This window comes from Bos indicus x Bos taurus, chromosome 12 (assembly GCF_003369695.1).
Source record: "Bos indicus x Bos taurus breed Angus x Brahman F1 hybrid chromosome 12, Bos_hybrid_MaternalHap_v2.0, whole genome shotgun sequence".
NCBI lineage: Eukaryota > Metazoa > Chordata > Mammalia > Artiodactyla > Bovidae > Bos > Bos indicus x Bos taurus.
Window position 1 is genome coordinate 72,492,019 of NC_040087.1, and position 19,640 is coordinate 72,511,658.

The following is a 19,640-nucleotide window of genomic DNA, read 5'->3' on the forward strand; positions in this document are numbered from 1 at the left end:
GCACTTTCTCCCTCACCTTCCCTGTAAAAACTCTCCCGTGAAATCCATCAGGGAGTTTGCATTTTTTTGAGCATGAACTCCTGGCTTGACTCTTGCAATAAACCTTTCTTTGCTCCAAACTCCAATAGATTTTTTGACCTCGGACAACAACAGGGTTTAGCACAGATTATGTTTGTAGAGCTGCAAGACCTAATGAAAAGTAACAGAAAGAAGAACTCAGATGATTTTGGAAGATGAATGCCTGGTGTTAATGGGGGCAGCTTTCTGGCATCTTACATGCTGCATTGTGCAGGGAACCTCTGTGAGCTTGTTGCTGCCCTCGTAGACTGGGAAAAGGAAATTTGAGGAGAGAGAGGCTGTCTCATGATGTCTTTCATCATGAGCTCAGGGCCTAGACAAGTAACAGTGGCATATGTTACAGAACACCGGTCATGCATATTTCTGGGGAACTTCCCTCACCTTTAACTCTAACAACACCCTATTCAGCAAGGTATTATCCCTGTTTTATGGATAAGAAAGATGAGGCTCAAGGACAGCATCTGTCCAGGGTCTTTGAATCAGTAAATGATGAATCCTGATTTGGACTCAAGCCCAAGTCCAGCATGACTATCTCACTGGTGCATGGACAGTGTGCAGCAAAACTGCCTAGAATGTGCTGTTTGAATGAATGAATGACTGCAGGACTGAATGAACAAAACGTTGGGCTCCCACCCATAAGTGTGTAGCTATTTGTGTGGCCATCTTACCAGCTCAGCAGTTTTCTTCCCTTCCACCCTAAATGAAGAAAGATCAAAATTTGTGGAGCTTATTACAAGATCATGTTGATATTCTTTGATAATTTTCCTTTTTAATGTCTTTTGGCTTCAGTTACAAAAGACGAGTAAGTTCTGGAGAACTGGTATACAGAAATGTGGCTCCAGTCAACAATTATGTACTGTGAAATTTCAACTTTATACGAGAAGAGATCTTGGAAGTTCTCAACATTAAAAACAAAAAAGGAAAATGGTTAAGGTGTGAATTGACTGCTATGTTGATTGCCTTGGGCTGTGGTGAGTATTTTCTGTAGTCCATGGGGTTGCAGAGAGTCTGACGTGACTTAGCAACTGAGCGTATATGTGTATCAAGTCATTAGGTTGTATCTTAAATAGTTACATTTTTAATTGTCATTTATTCATCAATAAAGCTGGAGGGAAAATGATATTAAAGAAAGCCTTGATGTATTCAAATATTTTTTACAAGTCAACTTGTAAGAATGGCAGAATGTTGATCATTTTCTATCAATGGGCATTATGAGGATTTATTATACTATCTTTTTTGTTATTTCATGCATGTTTAAAATTTTCTGTTGCAAAAAATGAAAACAGAGCTGAAATTTGTAACAATTACCTACTTTCTGGTGTTAGCTCTTTCTGAGATAATGCAATCTACAGTCTACATAACCTGACTTCACCTGATTTACAGTCCTCTTAAATCTCTTGCTGAAGCTGGAAGCCTAGAGACTTCCCTTATCAGCCTTCCCCAGACTATTCTCTCCAGTCCCCACAATTATCTCAGAAACATAATTGGCATCTCCAAACTGTCAAATACACTCAGTCCCTTCAGCTTCTACTGTCTTTTTTACTTTTAACTAAGATCTTTGGAAACTTCTCAGCATTCTTTTCTGAACATTAATATGATATTCAGAAGAGATGGTAAAATCCAGCATTGAATTGTATAGAGAAGACTCGACATGAAGCCAGGGGACCAGAGCTTTGCATGCTTCACTTATTACTTAACCTTTCTGACCTAACCTATCTCAGGTTTAAAATGGGAAATTGCCACTCTTTATACTTCCTATAAGTTTATTGTGAGTCTCATAATTGGTGAATGCACTTTCTAAAACCTAAAACAACATAAAAATAAAAAGGTTTCCATTCACTTAAGAAATGTTTAGTGAATGCCTTCTAGCTACATGACCACAAGGCCAGGCATGGAGCTTACAAACACAGAGAAGATGTATTAAGGTCTATATCTGCACATGTTTTCTGATCTTAAACGTTCAGTACTATAACTAAAAGACAAGAAAATAACAAGTGTTGGAAAGGATGTCGAGAAATTGGAACTCTCATACATTGCTAGTGGGAACGTAAGGGGTACAGCCACAAAGTTACCACATAATCCAGCAGTTCTACTCCTAGGCAGATAAATGAAGCCCATGTACACATGAAAACTTACATATGAATGTCATAGTGGCACTATTCATAAAAGGAAAAAATGAATTGGAGGCAGGGTGATCCAAGGGTACATAAACTGATAAATGGACAGATAAAACATGGTATTACGGGCTATGGAATATTATTTGGCATTTTATAAAATACTGATGCATGCTATAACATGGATGAACATTATGCTGAGTTAATGCAGCCAGCCATTGATTCTAATGAGAATGATCAGACAGCATCTAATGAGAGATTCAATCTTGTTGGACTTGATTCATTCCTAGACAAACCTCAGGGACATATGATGCAAATTTATAACTGTGAAAACTGATGTTGAAGCTAAAACTCCAATACTTTGGCCACCTCACATGAAGAGTTGACTCATTGGAAAAGACCCTAATGCTGGGAAGAATTGGGGGCAGGAGGAGAAGTGGATGACAGAAGATGAGATGGCTGGATGGCATCACTGACTCGATGGACATGGGTTTGGGTAGACTCCGGGAGTTGGTGATGGACAGGGAGGTCTGGCGTGCTGCAATTCATGAGGTCACAAAGAGTTGGACACGACTGAGAGACTCAATTGAACTGAACAGAGCTATAAATTATTCAATGATCTACAGTATCTCTGTCAAATAGTCAAAGCATCAAGCATTAAATCTGCAGCAGATATAAGAGCAGTACTAAAATGGTTCAGCTGAGACAGTGCTGGTTTTCAAGCATTTTTCTATCAGGACAAATGGGATTCACAATTTAAATACATTCCAGAAAGTATCCATAGTCTGAATATGGTTAAAATTTCATTGTCACTCCACCTTCCCATAATATATCCACCTCCATAACCTCAGGAATGGACATCTCATTCAAATCTAGCCAATAATAACATGCTATGTCTGTGAACAAAGGGTTTGGCCCAGAGATAAACTCAAGGCCCATGTCAGGCCAACTGGCTTTCTTCCTTGAGGATATTTTTGTTGTTGTTCTTTTTTGTTTTTGTTTTCTTTTGTTTTTCCTGGAGTTAGAAAGGGTAAAACCTCACTTTCCTTTCTGGTGAGGGAGTTATAAGGATATGACCCTTGACTGCTGTTAGCTATGTGCCCCATTTACATGAAGAGGCCCGAAAGAATAAAAGAGCTTCCCGGGTGGCCCTGGTGTTAAAGAACCCACCTGCCAATGCAGGAGACATAAGAGATGCAGGTTTGATCCCTGGGTCAAGCATATCCCCTGGAGGAGGAAATGGCAACCCACTCCAGCATTCTTGCCTGGAGAACCCCATGGACAGAGGAGCCTGGCGAGCTACATCCATAGGGTCACAGAGTCAGACATGACTGAAGTGACTTAGCATGCACACACATGCCTAAAAGAATAAAACAGGTACCCAAAGGAAAATCAACAGCTATTTATTAAACACCTACTGTGTGGCAAGACTGATCCAGAATCAGGGACAGGATAAGTAAAGAGGATGAGTGATGTAAAGGAGAGTCTTGGCATCAGGCCTCCAGGGCTCCTGAGACTGGCAGGATCCCTCCTTGAAAGGTGTGACCTGCTGGGGCAGAAACTGTCACGTTCCAGCTCCTATCCTCTGACATTCCTCCAGAATTAAGGCAGCTCACTCTGCTTGTCAAGCACATTGGGGCCATGTACAATATAAGCCAAAACACCTGGATTCAACCCTCAACCACCGCTCGATGGGGAGGTGGTGGATAGATACCCAAATGCCTTGCCCGTCAGTTGAAGCAATTCCCTCTCCCATGGTGGCCCAGCAAGAAGGAGTCCAGTAGCACAAGCTGTAACTTGCTTGTTAACACACTCCTTATTGACTTCCTTCCTTCTGTATATCACTTTTCAACTCCCTAAATGTGTTTTCCTGGGATCACTCCCAAAATAAACTACTTCCACTTCCACTCAAATCCTTGTCTCAGGGTCTGCTACTGGGGAACCCAAACTAAGACACCTACCAGAACCATCCTTCTAATTACTGAGAAATGTATTCACTCCCTTGCACCCATAGAAGTCCTAACTAATAACACTGTAAACCCTGGGTTGTCCAATACAGTTGAGGACTTCAAATGCATCTGGTCAAAATTGAGGTGTGCTGTATGTATACAATACACAATGGATCTCAAAGACAGTGTAAAAATATTTTTCTCTCATTAATGATTTGTCACATTGATTATATGTTGAAATGATATTATTGTGGACAAACTGGTTTAAAAATATCTTACTGATATCAATTTCATTTGTTCCTTTTTATGTTTTAACATGACTACTACAAAAATTTTTTAAGTTATATTTGTCAGTTCATGTCATATTTCTGTGGATGCAAGATAAGGCAGTAGCTTTGGATAAGAAGCAAATGAGAAAGGGCAAGTTGGCCTTTGGCCCAAAGCTGGGAGTTTTCATCAGAAAGCCTGAGGTGCCACCTCTTCAAATGAGCTGGTCTGCAAGGGTACATTTAACCCCATGTCGTGTATACATGCAAAGTTCAGAATTAAACTATAAGGTACCACCTGCTTGCATCCTGTGAGAAATGCCACTCTGTAAACAAAGACCAGATTCTGGGCCAAAAGTTTTCTCCCTTTTACCAAGTGGGGAGTATGTGTGTGTCAGTTATCATTCTTCAATGTCCAGGTGACTTGAGTCTTTACTCTTTAAACAACAGCCAGACTATTTCTAGTACACATCTGTATGTCCTATAGGACTGCAACTTTTCCTCGCTACCATCAAATCACTATTCTTATTTCAAATTTAGACTTTCATCCAGCAACTGACTATCAAGCATTGCCATCCATCTCTGCCTATCAGTCAACATGTTCAGTTTCCACAGAACAACCATCTCTGTGTTGTGATGGCACTTCTTTGTAGATCCATTTTTATGTTTTATTACCTTTCCCTAAATTGTTCAAATAAATGGAAGATGGAAAAAATGAATATGTTAATATAAAAATAATTAATGTAAACATGGAGAAAGCATGAAGTTAAAGGAAGGAGGTACCTATTCAGTCTGGTTTGCATGCATATTAGAAGTAATGGTTCATTATATGTTTAACTTTAAAGGAAGAGAAACAAATGTTTTAAACCTGTAAAATACATATAGCAGGTTTATTCATAATTACCAAAACTTGGAAGCAACCAAGATGTCCTTCAATAGGTGAGTGGATAATTAACCTAGTTCATTCAGACAATGGAGAATTATTCAGCACTAAAAATATATATATATATATATATATATATATATATATATATATATATGCTATCAACCCATGAAACAACATGGAGGAAATGTAAATGGTCATTACTAAGTGAAAGTAGTCTGAAAAGGCTACATGCTGTATAATGCTAACTGTATGACAAAAAAGCAAACTATGGAGACAGTAAAACGACTAATGGTTGCCAGAGAGCGGAGATGGGGAGTAAGGGATGAACAGGTGGAGCACAGAGGACTTTTAGGACAATGGAAATACTCTGAATGATACCACAATGATGGAAATGTCATACATTTGCCTAAACTCATAGAATGCACACCAGGAGTGAATCCTAATGTAAACTATGGACTTTGGGTGACTATGATGTGTCAGTCTAGATCCATCAGTTGTGCCAAATGTATCATCTGGTGAGGGATGTTGGTAGTGGGGAAGCCATGGAGTGTGAGGACAGGGGATATATGAGAAACCTCTGCAATTGCCACCCCCAAAAGTAAAAAAGTCAATGAAATACTGATAAGATATTGATGAAGATTATATACCCAAATGGTGAAATGTTATAATAGAGGAAATGGAGAGGGTTTTGTTTTTTTTTTAAGTTATAGACTGAGACTCCTTAGTACTAGTATGCAGGTCAGGAAGCAACAGTTAGAACTGGACATGGAACAACAGACTGCTTCCAAACAGGAAAAGGAGTACATCAAGGCTGCGCACTGTCACCCTGCTTATTTAACTTCTATGCAGAGTACATCATGAGAAATGCTGGGCTGGAGGAAGCACAAGCTGGAATCGAGATTGCCGGGAGAAATATCAATAACCTCAGATATGCAGATGACACCACCCTTATGGGAGAAAGTGAAGAAGAACTAAAGAGCCTCTTGATGAAAGTGAAAGAGGAGAGTGAAAAAGTTGGCTTAAAGCTCAACATTCAGAAAACGAAGATCACAGCATCCAGTCTCGTCACTTCATGGCAAATAGATGGGGAAACAGTGGAAAGAGTGTCAGACTTTATTTTTCTGGGCTCCAAAATCACTGCAGATGGTGATTGCAGCCATGAAATTAAAAGACACTTACTCCTTGGAAGGAAAGTTATGACCAACCTAGACAGCATATTAAAAAGCAGAGACATTACTTTGCCAACAAAGGTCCATCTGGTCATGGCTATAGTTTTTCCAGGGGTCATGTATGGATGTGAGAGTTGGACTATAAAGAAAGCTGAGCACCAAAGAATTTATGCTTTTGAACTGTAGTGTTGGAGAGGACTCTTGAGAGTCCCTTGGACTGCAAGGAGATCAGTCCTGGGTGTTCAATGGTAGGACTGATGTTGAAGCTGAAACTCCAATACTTTGGCCACCTGATGCAAAGAGCTTACTCATTGGAAAAGACCCTGATGCTGGGAAAGATTGAGGGCAGGAGGAGAAGGGGACGACAGAGGATGAGATGGTTGGATGGCATCACCCACTCAGTGGACATGGGTTTGGGTGGACTCCGGGAGTTAGTGATGGACAGGGAGGCCTGACATGCTGTGGTTCATGGGGTTGCAAAGAGTCGGACACGACTGAGTGACTGAACTGAACTGGACTGAACTGAACTGAACTGAACTGTCTTGGAGCCCCAGGCTCACACTAGATCCAGGAGCCAATAGCATCAGAGCATTTTCTCCTTCAGACACCCACACCCTACTGACCTGAGCCCCCAGGAAACACCCCTAAACTGTCACTCTAAACTGAGTGGTTTAGACTTGAGACTTGGTGATTGGCCAGGGGAAAGAAGCCTTGAAAGGGAAATAATACATTTACAGTGGAGAAAGCTGAGATCAAGTTAACATCACCAGTGTTGAAACATAACTACATCATATATCTCCTCATTTGATGTCAGCTGGACTGCTTACAGAGTGCCCAGATTAAACACTGATTCTGGGTGAGTCTGGAGTGAAAGCAGGGCTTCTCTGCTCACTAGGACTATATTTCCAGAAGAGAAACACTCATCACCTGGCTTGAGTGGTGAAGGTGGAGCTGAGATGAACAGAAGGGATTGCAGAGACCAGGAGATGAACTCAACAGTATCTGGGTAGATAGACCCACCACGATGACCCAGTCCTCAGTCCTCTCTCTGCTTCCCTCCTTCAACATTCCACCTGCCCTGAAAAAATAATCTGGTGTTGTGTGTGTTGGCAAATACTCACAATCAAATGGCACATGGAATGTAAAGTTCATTTTCATTCCTTTGAGTCTGCAAGGGCGTTTCTGGATGATCAATGTTTGACTCAGTGGATTTGTGGATTCTGAAGATTACGCCCCCACCCCCCCACCCCCGCCCCCACACTGGGAATGGACATCATCCAACATGTTAAGGGCCTGACTAGAAACAGGGCAGAAGACAGAGAATTCCCTCCTTTTTTTCTTCCCTCACCGCTGGAGCTGACCTCCAATCTGATCTTCTCCTGTCCTTGAAGTGAGATGTACACCACTGACTCCCTGGGTTCTCAGGACTTCGGACTTCAACTAAATTACGCCATTGGCTGCCCTAGTCTCCATGAAGACTGTGGGGTCTGTTACATAATCAGTAAGTCACATCCTCCTTTATACATACAAGTAGGTAAAGGTCCACAGAAAAATGAAAATGGGAGAGCTTGGACTGGGAAGCTTTTTGATCCTGTTTAATCCCAGCGTCTGCATTTCCCGCCACTACTCTGCATTGCCTCCACATTCTCAGCCTTCACGCACTTCCCGGGGTTTGTCGGGGTTTGTCGTTCTGTCTATATCCCTTGTCAAGGTCGCCAGCCCTCCATGGGATGCAAGCCTGCAAAGCAACCTGCGCAGCAGCAGCCATAGCGTCTTACTGGTGCATGGCGCCATCTGCTGGCCAAACTAGGCAACTGTCGGGATCAATTTGACACTACTGTATTTGGGACCCACACCTGAAGTATCAGGCAAATTTGGCCTTGGAGTATGGAATGAAGCAGGGCAAAGGCTAGTAGAGTTTTACCAAGAGAACGCACTGGTCATAGCAAACACCCTCTTCCAACAACACAAGAGAAGACTCTACACATGGACATTACCAGATGGTCAACACCGAAATCAGATTGATTATATTCTTTGCAGCCAAAGATGGAGAAGCTCTATACAGTCAGCAAAAACAAGACCGGGAGCTGACTGTGGCTCAGATCATGAACTCCTTATTGCCAAATTCAGACTGAAATTGAAGAAAGGAGGGAAAACCACTAGACCATTCAGGTATGACCTAAATCAAATCCCTTATGATTATACAGTGGAAGTGAGAAATAGATTTAAGGGACTAGATCTGATAGATACAGTGCCTGATGAACTATGGATGGAAATTCATGACATTGTACAGGAGACAGGGATCAAGACCATCCCCAAGAAAAACAAATGCAAAAAAGCAAAATGGCTGTCTGAGGAGGCCTTACAAATAGCTATGAAAAGAAGAGAAGAAAAAGCAAAGGAGAAAAGGAAAAATAGAAGCATTTGAATGCAGAGTTCCAAAGAATAGCAAAGGAGAGATAAGAAAGCCTTCCTCAGCAATCAATGCAAAGAAATAGAGGAAAACAACAGAATGGGATAGACTAGGAATCTCTTCAAAAATTAGAGATACCAAGGGAACATTTCATGCAAAGATGGGCTCAATAAAGGACAGAAATGAAGCCTTTGACAAAATTCAACATCCATTTATGATAAAAAAAAAAAAAAAAAACTCTCCAGAAAGCAGGAATAGAAGGATCATCAGATCAGATCAGTCGCTCAGTCGTGTCCGACTCTTTGCGACTCCATGAATCGCAGCACGCCAGGCCTCCCTGTCCATCACCAACTCCCAGAGTTCACTCAGACTCACATCCATCGAGTCAGTGATGCCATCCAGCCATCTCATCCTCTGTCGTCCCCTTCTCCTCTTGCCCCCAATCCCTCCCAGCATCTGAGTCTTTTCCAATGAGTCAACTCTTTGCATGAGGTGGCCAAAGTACTGGAGTTTCAGCTTCAGCATCAGTCCTTCCAAAGAAATCCCAGGGCTGATCTCCTTTAGAATGGACTAGTTGGATCTCCTTGCAGTCCAAGGGACTCTCAAGAGTCTTCTCCAACACCACAGTTCAAAAGCATCAATTCTTTGGCGCTCAGCCTTCTTCACAGTCCAACTCTCACATCCATACATGACCACAGGAAAAACCATAGCCTTGACTAGATGAACCTTTGTTGGCAAAGTAATGTCTCTGCTTTTGAATATGCTATCTAGGTTGGTCATAACTTTCCTTCCAAGGAGTAAGCGTCTTTTAATTTCATGCCTGCAATCACCATCTGCAGTGATTTTGGAGCCCAGAAAAATAAAGTCTGACACTCTTTCCACTGTTTCCCCATCTATTTCCCATGAAGTGATGGGACAGAATGCCATGATCTTCGTTTTCTGAATGTTGAGCTTTAAGCCAACTTTTTCACTCTCCTCTTTCACTTTCATCAAGAGGCTTTTTAGTTCCTCTTCACTTTCTGCCATAAGGGTGGTGTCATCTGCATATCTGAGGTTATTGATATTTCTCCCAGCAATCTTGATGCCAGCTTGTGTTTCTTCCAGTCCAGCATTTCTCATGATGTACTCTGCATATAAGTTAAATGAACAGGGTGACAATTTACAGCCTTGATGAACTCCTTTTCCTATTTGGAACCAGTCTGTTGTTCCATATCCAGTTCTAACTGTTGCTTCCTGACCTGCATACAAATTTCTCAAGAGGCAGGTCAGGTGGTCTGCTATTCCCATCTCTTTCTGAATTTTCCACAGTTTATTGTGATCCACACAGTCAAAGGCTTTGGCATAGTCAATAAAGCAGAAATAGATGCTTTTCTGGAACTCTCTTGCTTTTTCCATGATCCAGCAGATGTTGGCAATTTGATCTCTGGTTCCTCTGCCTTTTCTAAAACCGGCTTGAACATCATGGTTGAAGATCACGGTTCACACATTGCTAAAGCCTGGCTTGGAGAATTTTGAGCATTACTTTACTAGCGTGTGAGATGAGTGCAATTGTGCAGTAGTTTGAGCATTCTTTGGCACCTGAACATAATAAAAGCTATATATGACAAACCCACAGCAAACATTATCCTCAATGGTGAAAAATTGAAAACATTTCCCCTAAAGTCAGGAACAAGACAAGGGTGCCCACTTTCACCACTACTATTCAACATAGTTTTGGAAGTTTTGGCCACAGCAATCAGAGCAGAAAAAGAAATAAAAGAATCCAAATTGGAAAAGAAGTAAAACTCTCACTGTTTACAGATGACATGATCCTCTACGTAGAAAACCCTAAAGACTCCACCAGAAAATTACTAGAGCTAATCAATGAATATAGTAAAGTTGCAGGATATAAAATCAACACACAGAAATCCCTTGCATTCCTATACACTAATAATGAGAAAATACAGAAATTAAGGAAACAATCCCATTCATCATTGCAACGAAAACAATAAAATACTTAGGAATATATCTACCTAAAGAAACTAAAGACCTATATTAAAAAAAAAAAAACTATAAAACACTGGTGAAAGAAATCAAAGAGGACACTAATAGATGGAGAAATATACCATGTTCATGGATCAGAATAATCAATATAGTGAAATTGAGTGTACTACCCAAAGCAATCGATAGATTCAATGCAATCCCTATCAAGCTGCTGCTGCTGCTGCTGCTGCTAAGTCATTTCAGTCGTGTCCGACTCTGTGCGACCCCATAGACAGCAGCCCATCAGGCTCCACCATCCCTGGGATTCTCCAGGCAAGAACACTGGAGTGGGTTGCCATTTCCTTCTCCAATGCATGAAAGTGAAAAGTGAAAGGGAAGTCACTCAGTTGTGTCTGACTGTTAGCGACCCCATGGACTGCAGCCTACCAGGCTCCTCTGTCCATGGGATTTTCCAGGCAAGAGTGCTGGAGTGGGTTGCCATTGCCTTCTCCCCCTATCAAGCTACCAACAGTATTTTTCACAGAGCAAGAATAATTTCACAATTTGTATGGAAATACAAAAAACCTCGAATAGCCAAAGCAATCTTGAGAAAGAAGAATGGAACTGGAGGAATCAACCTGCCTGACTTCAGTCTCTACTACAAAGCCACAGTCATCAAGACAATATGGTACTGGCACAAAGACAGAAACATAGATCAATGGAACAAAATAGAAAGCCCAGAGATAAATCCATGCACATATGGACACCTTATCTTTGACAAAGAAGGCAAGAATATACAATGGAGAAAAGACACTTGTTAAATCTCTTTAACAAGTGGTGCTGGGAAAACTGGTCAACCACTTGTAAAAGAATGAAACGAGAACACTTTCTATCACCATACACAAAAATAAACTCAAAATGGATTAAAGATCTAAATGTAAGACCAGAAACTATAAAACTCCTAGAGGAGAACATAGGCAAAACACTCTCCGACATAAATCACAGCAGGATCCTCTATGACCCACCTCCCAGAATATTAGAAATAAAAGCAAAAATAAACAAATGGGACCTGATTAAACGTAAAAGCTTCTGCACAACAAAGGAAACTATAAGCAAGGTGAAAAAACAGCCTTCAGAATGGAAGAAAATAATAGCAAATGAAGCAACTGACAAACAACTAATCTCAAAAATATACAAGCAACTCCTGCCGCTCAATTCCAGAAAAATAAATGACCCAATCAAAAAATGGGCCAAAGAACTAAATAGACATTTCTCCAAAGAAGACATACAGATGGCTAACAAACACATGAAAAGATGCTCAACATCACTCATTATCAGAGAAATGCAAATCAAAAACAAATGAGGTACTATTTCACGCCAGTCAGAATGGCTGTGATCCAAAAGTCTACAAGCAATAAATGCTGGAGAGGGTGTGGAGAAAAGGGAACCCTCTTACACTGTTGATGGGAATGCAAACTTATACACCCACTATGGAGAACATTGTGAAGATTCCTTAAAAAACTGGAAATAGAACTGCCTTATGACCCAGAAATCCCACTGCTGGGCATACACACCGAGGAAACCAGAACTGAAAGAGACACGTGTACCCCAATGTTCATCACAGCACTGTTTATAATAGCCAGGACATGGAAGCAACGTAAATGTCCATCAGCAGATGAATGGATAAGAAAGCTGTGGTACATATACACAATGGAGTATTACTCAGCCATTAAAAAGAATACATTTGAATCAGTTCTAATGAGGTGGATGAAACTGGAGCCTACTATACAGAGTGAAGTAAGCCAGAAAGAAAAACATCAATACTGTATACTAACGCATATATATGGAATTTAGAAAGATGGTAACGATAACCCTGTATATGAGACAGCAAAAGAGACACAGATGTATAGAACAGTCTTTTGGACTCTGTGGGAGAGGGAGAGGGTGGGATGATTTGGGAGAATGGCATTGAAACATGTAAAATATCATATAAGAAACGAATCACCAGTCCAGGTTCGATGCAGGATACAGGATGCTTGGGGCTTGTGCACTGGGAAGACCCAGAGGGATGGTATGGGGAGGGAGGAGGGAGGAGGGTTCAGCATGGGGAACACATGTACACCCGTGGCAGATAAATGTTGATGTATGGCAAAACCAATACAATATTGTAAAGTAATTAGCCTCCAATTAAAATAAATAAAATTAAATTTAAAAAGAAAAAAGAGGACAGAAATGGTATGGACCTAACAGAAGCAGAAGATATTAAGAAGAGGTGGCAAGAATACACAGAAGAACTGTACAAAAAAGATCTTCACAACCAAGATAATCACGATGGTGTGATCACTGACCTAGAGCCACACATCCTGGAACGTGAAGTCAAGTGGGCCTTAGAAAGCATCACTACGAACAAAGCTAGTGGAGGTGATGGAATCCCAGTTGAGCTATTTCAAATCCTAAAAGATGATGCTGTGAAAGTGCTGCACTCAATATGCCAGCAAATTTGGAAAACTCAGCAGTGGCCACAGGACTGGAAAAGGTCAGTTTTCATTCCAATCCCAAAGACAGGCAATGCCAAAGAATGCTCAAACTACCGTACAGTTGCACTCATCTCACATGCTAGTAAAGTAATGCTCAAAATTCTCCAAGCCAGGCTTCAGCAATACATGAACCGTGAACTTCCAGATGTTCAAGCTGGTTTTAGAAAAGGCAGAGGAAACAGATACCAAACTGCCAACATCTGCTGGATCATCAAAAAAGCAAGAGAGTTCCAGAAAAACATCTATTTCTGCTTTACTGACTATGCCAAAGCCTTTGACTGTGTGGATCACAATAAACTGTGGGAAATTCTGAAAAAGATGGGAATACCAGACCACCTGACCTGCCTTTTGAGAAACCTATATGCAGGTCAGGAAGCAACAGTTAGAACTGGATATGGAACAACAGACTGGTTCCAAATAGGAAAAGGAGTACATCAAGGCTGTATATTGTCACCCTGCTTATTTAACTTCTATGCAGAGTACATCATGAGAAACACTGGGCTGTAAGAAGCACAAGCTGGAATCAAGATTGCTGAGAGAAATATCAATAATCTCAGATATGCAGATGACACCACCCTTATGGCAGAAAGTGAAGAGGAACTAAAAAGCCTCTTGATGAAAGTGAAAGAGGAGAGTGAAAAAGTTGGCTTAAAGCTCAACATTCAGAAAACTAAGCTCATGGCATCTGGTCCCATCACTTCATGACAAATAGATGGGAAACAGTGAAAACAGTGTCAGACTTTATTTTTAGGGCTCCAAAATTACTGCAGATGGTGACTGCAGCCGTGAAATTAAAAGACGCTTACTCCTTTCAAGGAAAGTTATGACTAACCTAGATAGCACATTGAAAAGCAGAGACATTACTTTGCCAACAAAAGTCCGTCTAGTCTAGGCTATGGTTTTTCCAGAGGTCATGTATGGATGTGAGAGTTGGACTATGAAGAAAGCTGAGCACCGAAGAATTGATGTTTTGAACTGTGGTGTTGGAGAAGACTCTTGAGAGTCCCTTGGACTGCAAGGAGATCCAACCAGTCCATTCTAAAGATCAGTCCTGGGTGTTCTTTGGAAGGAATGATGCTAAAGCTGAAACTCCAATACTTTGGCCTCATGTGAAGAGTTGACTGATTGGAAAAGACCCTGATGCTGGGAGGGATTGGGGTCAGGAGGAGAAGGGGACGACAGAGGATGAGATGGCTGGATGGCATCACCAACTCGATGGACGTGAGTATGAGTAAACTCCAGGAGTTGGTGATGGACAGGGAGGCCTGCGATTCATGGAGTCGCAAAGAGTCGGACACGACTGAGCCACTGAACTGAACTGAACTGAGGTGAAAACAGAGCTCTCAAATTTTTTTTTTCTCTTCTCTTCTTTACTTTTCTTTAGACAGTAAATCACACATACTCAAAGAAATTCGTGTTACTATTTTAATCATCTCACGGCAGGAGCAAGAAAAGCACGTGCAGATAGAAATGGAAACGGGGAGTATATCACAGGAGCAAGAGGTGTTGCGAGGAACATCTTATTATGAATGCAATACTGATGCCTCTTTTTCCAGTGTGATTCAAAGGGAGAAGTACAAGTGTGAATCCAAAAAAAAAAAAGAACAAATTAAAAAGAAGAAAAAAGATTTCTTTGAAGGAGGGTGGAAATCTGTGAACTCTTCCAGGCTCATAAATTTTATTATATCATAAATACCTCCCTCCTAATTTAGTATGAATATTATGACACAAGACATGTAGAGCACAGAGAAAAGTGCTAAATAAATGTCATCTATTGTTATTTTTATTCCCAGAAAGAGGAAGCTACTCAGAGCAGGGTGATGAACACTTTTGGTTTGCTCAGATGGTCCAGATTTTAACACTGAATGTCCTGTTTGCTGTGGATCCTCTCATCCCCAGGCACACAAATAGTTCCAGGTTTTCAGCTTTTGTTGGGGTTGAGGAGGATGGAAGAAAGTGACTGTCTATTTTCCACAATCAAATGACAATCTCCTGTCAGAAGCCCTGCAGTTCCTATTTCTACCTTATCTTCTTGTCCTGGGAGACAAGTCAGCACGTTGCACTGAAGAGGGCAGCCTGAAGGGGGACTTGGTGTTCTCTGCACCACTCAGCAGCTACCAGCAGAGGGCACACTCCTACCCTCCTCACTGTATTCTCAGTCCCTGACCCACCTAGAGTTTCTGCCTCCCAGGAAATCTTAGTCCATTCATTGCTCTTCCAAGTTAGTCTGTGTTCATCCTTTTTCCTCTGCCTCCTTCCTCTCCCTCCTTCCTGCCTCTCTACCTTTCTGCCTTTCATTTCCATGAGTAAAGTTGCAAGGAATGTGAGCTCACAGTTACAAATTACAAAGCACCTGTTTTAACAAACCACCGTGAGTAAGAGAGTCAAACTTTTAGAAATTTTAGGGAAAAACTAAAATCAATCCAACCTGCAAAAACCACAGATATGAGAATAGTGAGATACAGAATATAAAATAAGCCTCTTTAGGGACTTTCCTGACGGCTCAGTGATAAAGAATCCACCTACCAGTGCAGGAGACATGGGTTCTATCTCTGATCCAGGAAGATCCCATATGCCTCAGAACACCTAAGTCTGTGCACAGCTACTGAGCCCGTGGTCTAGATTCCAGGAGCCACAACTACCGAGCCCAGGGGCTGCAACTACTGAGCCCTCTCACCCTAGAGCCTGTGCTCTGAAATGAGAACAGCCACCACAATGAGAAGCTCATGCACCAGAACTGGAGAGGAGCCCCCATTCACCCCAACAAGAGAAAAAACCATGCTGCAACAAAGACTTAGCACAGCCAAAAATAAATAAATAAAAATAAACAACAAACACCTCTAATACTAAAAAATAAAATATGGCTTCTGAATTTTGACTAAAGAACAAGAGGTTAGAAAAAATGAAATAGGCAGATTTGATGAATAAAATGGAAATTCTAGAACTTTTTTTTAAGAGTTTTACATAGCCAAAGGTAAATTTTTTAAAATCAGAACATAGGTCTGAAAAAAATTCCCAGAATGCAGCATGGAGCAATAAAGAGGTAAAAAATGTTAAAGGGAGTTTGAGATATAGAACAAAGTAAAAAATACATCTTATCAGAGTCACAGAAGGAGATAAAGGATAGGGGCAGAGGTGATTTCTAGAGAGAGAAAGGACTAACAGTTCTCCAGAACTGATGAAAGAGTATCAGTTTCAAGAAGATCAGTAAATCCTAAAGAAGATTTAAAAAAGAAAAATCTGCACTTAGAAAATTAGTGAAACTGCCAAAACCAAAGAAGCAATCTTAAATCCAGCCAAACATAGATTAATCTACACAGAAGTGACAAATCAGGCTCTCAGTTTCTCAAAAACAACAGTGGAAGTCAACTAAAAATGAGTTGTGTCTTCAAAGTACTGATTCAAAATGATGGTTCAGTTCAGTTCAGTTCAGTCCTCAGTCTTGTCTGACTCTGCGACCCCATGAGTCGCAGCATACCAGGCCTTCCTGTCCATCACCAACTCCCGGAGTTTACTCAAACTGATGTCCATCGAGTCGGTGATGCCATCCAGCCATCTCATCCTCTGTCGTCCCCTTCTCCTCCTGCCCTCAATCCCTCCCAGCATTAGAGTCTTTTCCAATGAGTCAACTCTTCACATGAGGTGGCCAAAGTATTTGAGTTTCAGCTTTAGCATCAGTCCTTCCAATGAACACCCAGGACCGATCTCCTTTAGAATGGACTGGTTGGATCTCTATAACCCAGCAAAATTCATCTAATGAAATACTATATTCTGCTCTCATAATTTATGAACTATAGCTACATTCTGGAACACAGATAAATTTCACAAATGCAATGTGTGGGAAAAAATAGGTTACAGAAGAAACCTAACACAATGATTCCATTTATGTAAGACTCAGAAACACACAAAATTAAAGCAATGGGTCAAGTAAGCCTTTACTGTTACTGTATAATTTGTACTTTGTAATATCTGGTCATTCCATGGTTCGTTAAGCTTCAGACTAACAGAAAATTAAGCATTAACTACGGAGCCAGGAAAAAAAAAAATCTGCAAACTCAAAACCTTTAGAATCAGTCTACAAAGTTTTAGTAAATACCGGTTTAGAAAGATCGTCCTTGGCTACTTCTAAAATGCCATCGGTAAATCAAACTGTATCCTAAATTCCGGTCCTTCCTCCGGCCATCCGAGCATGAAGCGCTGTCACCTACCCGCATTAACTCGCTGCAACGCTGGTCCACACGGGTTGTGCCCGCTGCATGCCTAGACCACGGCTGCCATCTGTCTGGACAGTGTCCCCGGAGACGCCTGAGCGACATGTCCAGGGCTCAGATCTCGGCACTGGTGTTCGGCGTCGGGGGCTTTGGCGCTCTCGTCGCGGCCACCGCGTCCAATGAGTGGAAAGTAACAACCAGAGCGTCCTCGGTGATAACGGCCACTTGGGTTTACCAGGGGCTCTGGATGAACTGCGCAGGCAACGCGTTGGGTTCTTTCCACTGCCGACCGCACTTTACTATCTTCAAAGTAGAAGGTAAATATAATAGCTTTGTTTGGGGTGGAAGCAAAATGTCGCTTTTCCCCCTCACGGCACTCAAGTGTCTGTGTTCAGTCTGCTGTTGACTGGGTGCTTAATCCGAGTGCCAAGATTTGCCTAAGACGGATGATGTGTGTGAGTGTTGGCTGAAAGAATTAAATCATGCCTTTTATATGGCAAAGGAAAATTAAGGATAACTTTATGGATACGGTGAAAGTCGCTCAGTCATGTCCCACATTTTGTGACCCCCCCATGGACTATACAGTCCATGGAATTCTCCAGGCCAGAATATTGGAGTGGGTAGCTGTTCTCTGCTCCAGGGGATCTTCCCAACCCAGGGATCAAACTCAGGTTTCCTGCATTGAAGGGGGATGCTTTACTGTCTGAGCCACCAGGGAGGCCCAATGGTTGTGTTAGAAATACCTAATGTGAATAATAGATGCCAAGGGAAAGGGCAGAGGTGACTGGCTTGTTTTAAAACTCGTTTCGATTTGCCTTATGTCATGGAGGACTCCATATACACACATATAGGAACACACGCCACCAGAACCCATATGTTCTACTGTTTTGCTTTCTTGGCCTCCCTGCCTGGCATGTGGGGATCTTAGTTCCCCAACCAGGGATCCAACTTTTGCCCCCTACAGTGGAAGCAGAGTCTTAACCACTGGACCACCAGGGAAGTCCTGATCCTATGTTATCCGAAATCCCTATATTTCCTCAGGCCATTCTAAGATGAAATCCATACACACATATGTATATATTCATATATATGTGTATTTATATTTATATTCACAGTGATATGAACATACGAGAAGACATATAGTATTGAGAGTAAGAGTTTTTAGAGGGGTTTCCATATTTTTAAAGAACTATGCTTAGTGATAAAATAGCAGGACAAGAAATTTTTAAAGTAGCTAAGGGAAATAAAATGCCCATGAGGTTTTCATCAGGATTTATCAAAAATATGTATGTAGACGAGCTTTCAACTTTATGCGTATTAGAAACTATTGCAAGGGGTTTCTTGCAACATACTGCAAGTATATGTATCCTAAAGAGGGAAAAAATTTAAAGGTTTTTCAGTATAATCTATAAGAATAGCAAATCACTGTGTAGTACACCTGAAATTAATATGATATTTAAATCAGCTATACTTCAGAGGAAGACATTTTCATACCTTGGAATACCTCCAGGCAACAATTATTGGCTACTTGCTTGTACATGATTATGGAATTACTATCTGCATCTGTTTTCTGCCTTTTAGGTATGTTTACAAATCAGCCACAAGTTGTGGGTTTATTATACTAAAAATTGCCCCCAGGAATTTATAACACACAGAGTTTTCACAATCAAATGGCAAAACTGAACCTTGGCCCCAGTAAAGAAAATGAAATAAAATTTTAACTAGGAAGTTACTAAAGCATAATATCTTAAGGGGTTTTTGTGTCAAGTATTCATGTCATTAGTCCACAATGTGTGCCAAGGGATAAAGAGAAGATATTTAGTTACATTCAGGAGATTCTAATGACAATCAAGGGAACAGTTCAAGCTTGGACACAGGCCTCCAAATAACATGGGCTTTCCTAAGCCCTCATTAGAGGAATCAATGCTCATCTCTCTTCAGTCCTGACTTCTAAACTTATCTTGGGATATTTCAAAATTGTTCCTTCTACTGTGGAAGGTTTCCCCAGGTGCAGGGAAAACTGTTAGAGGAGAGTGTTGTGGGGGACATGGTTGT

General features: G+C 41.2%; 1 protein-coding gene across 1 annotated transcript in view; it reads left to right on the forward strand.

Annotated features, from left to right (window-relative positions):
• The first annotated feature begins 17,465 nt into the window (after positions 1-17,465).
• The window catches only part of CLDN10 (claudin 10), a 106,361-nt gene continuing 104,186 nt past the window's right edge, over positions 17,466-19,640 (forward strand). Inside the window, exon 1 of the mRNA XM_027557834.1 lies at positions 17,466-17,902. Coding sequence (XP_027413635.1) covers positions 17,689-17,902 — 214 coding nt within the window. The 5' untranslated portion in view covers positions 17,466-17,688. The remainder of the gene's footprint in view (positions 17,903-19,640) is intronic.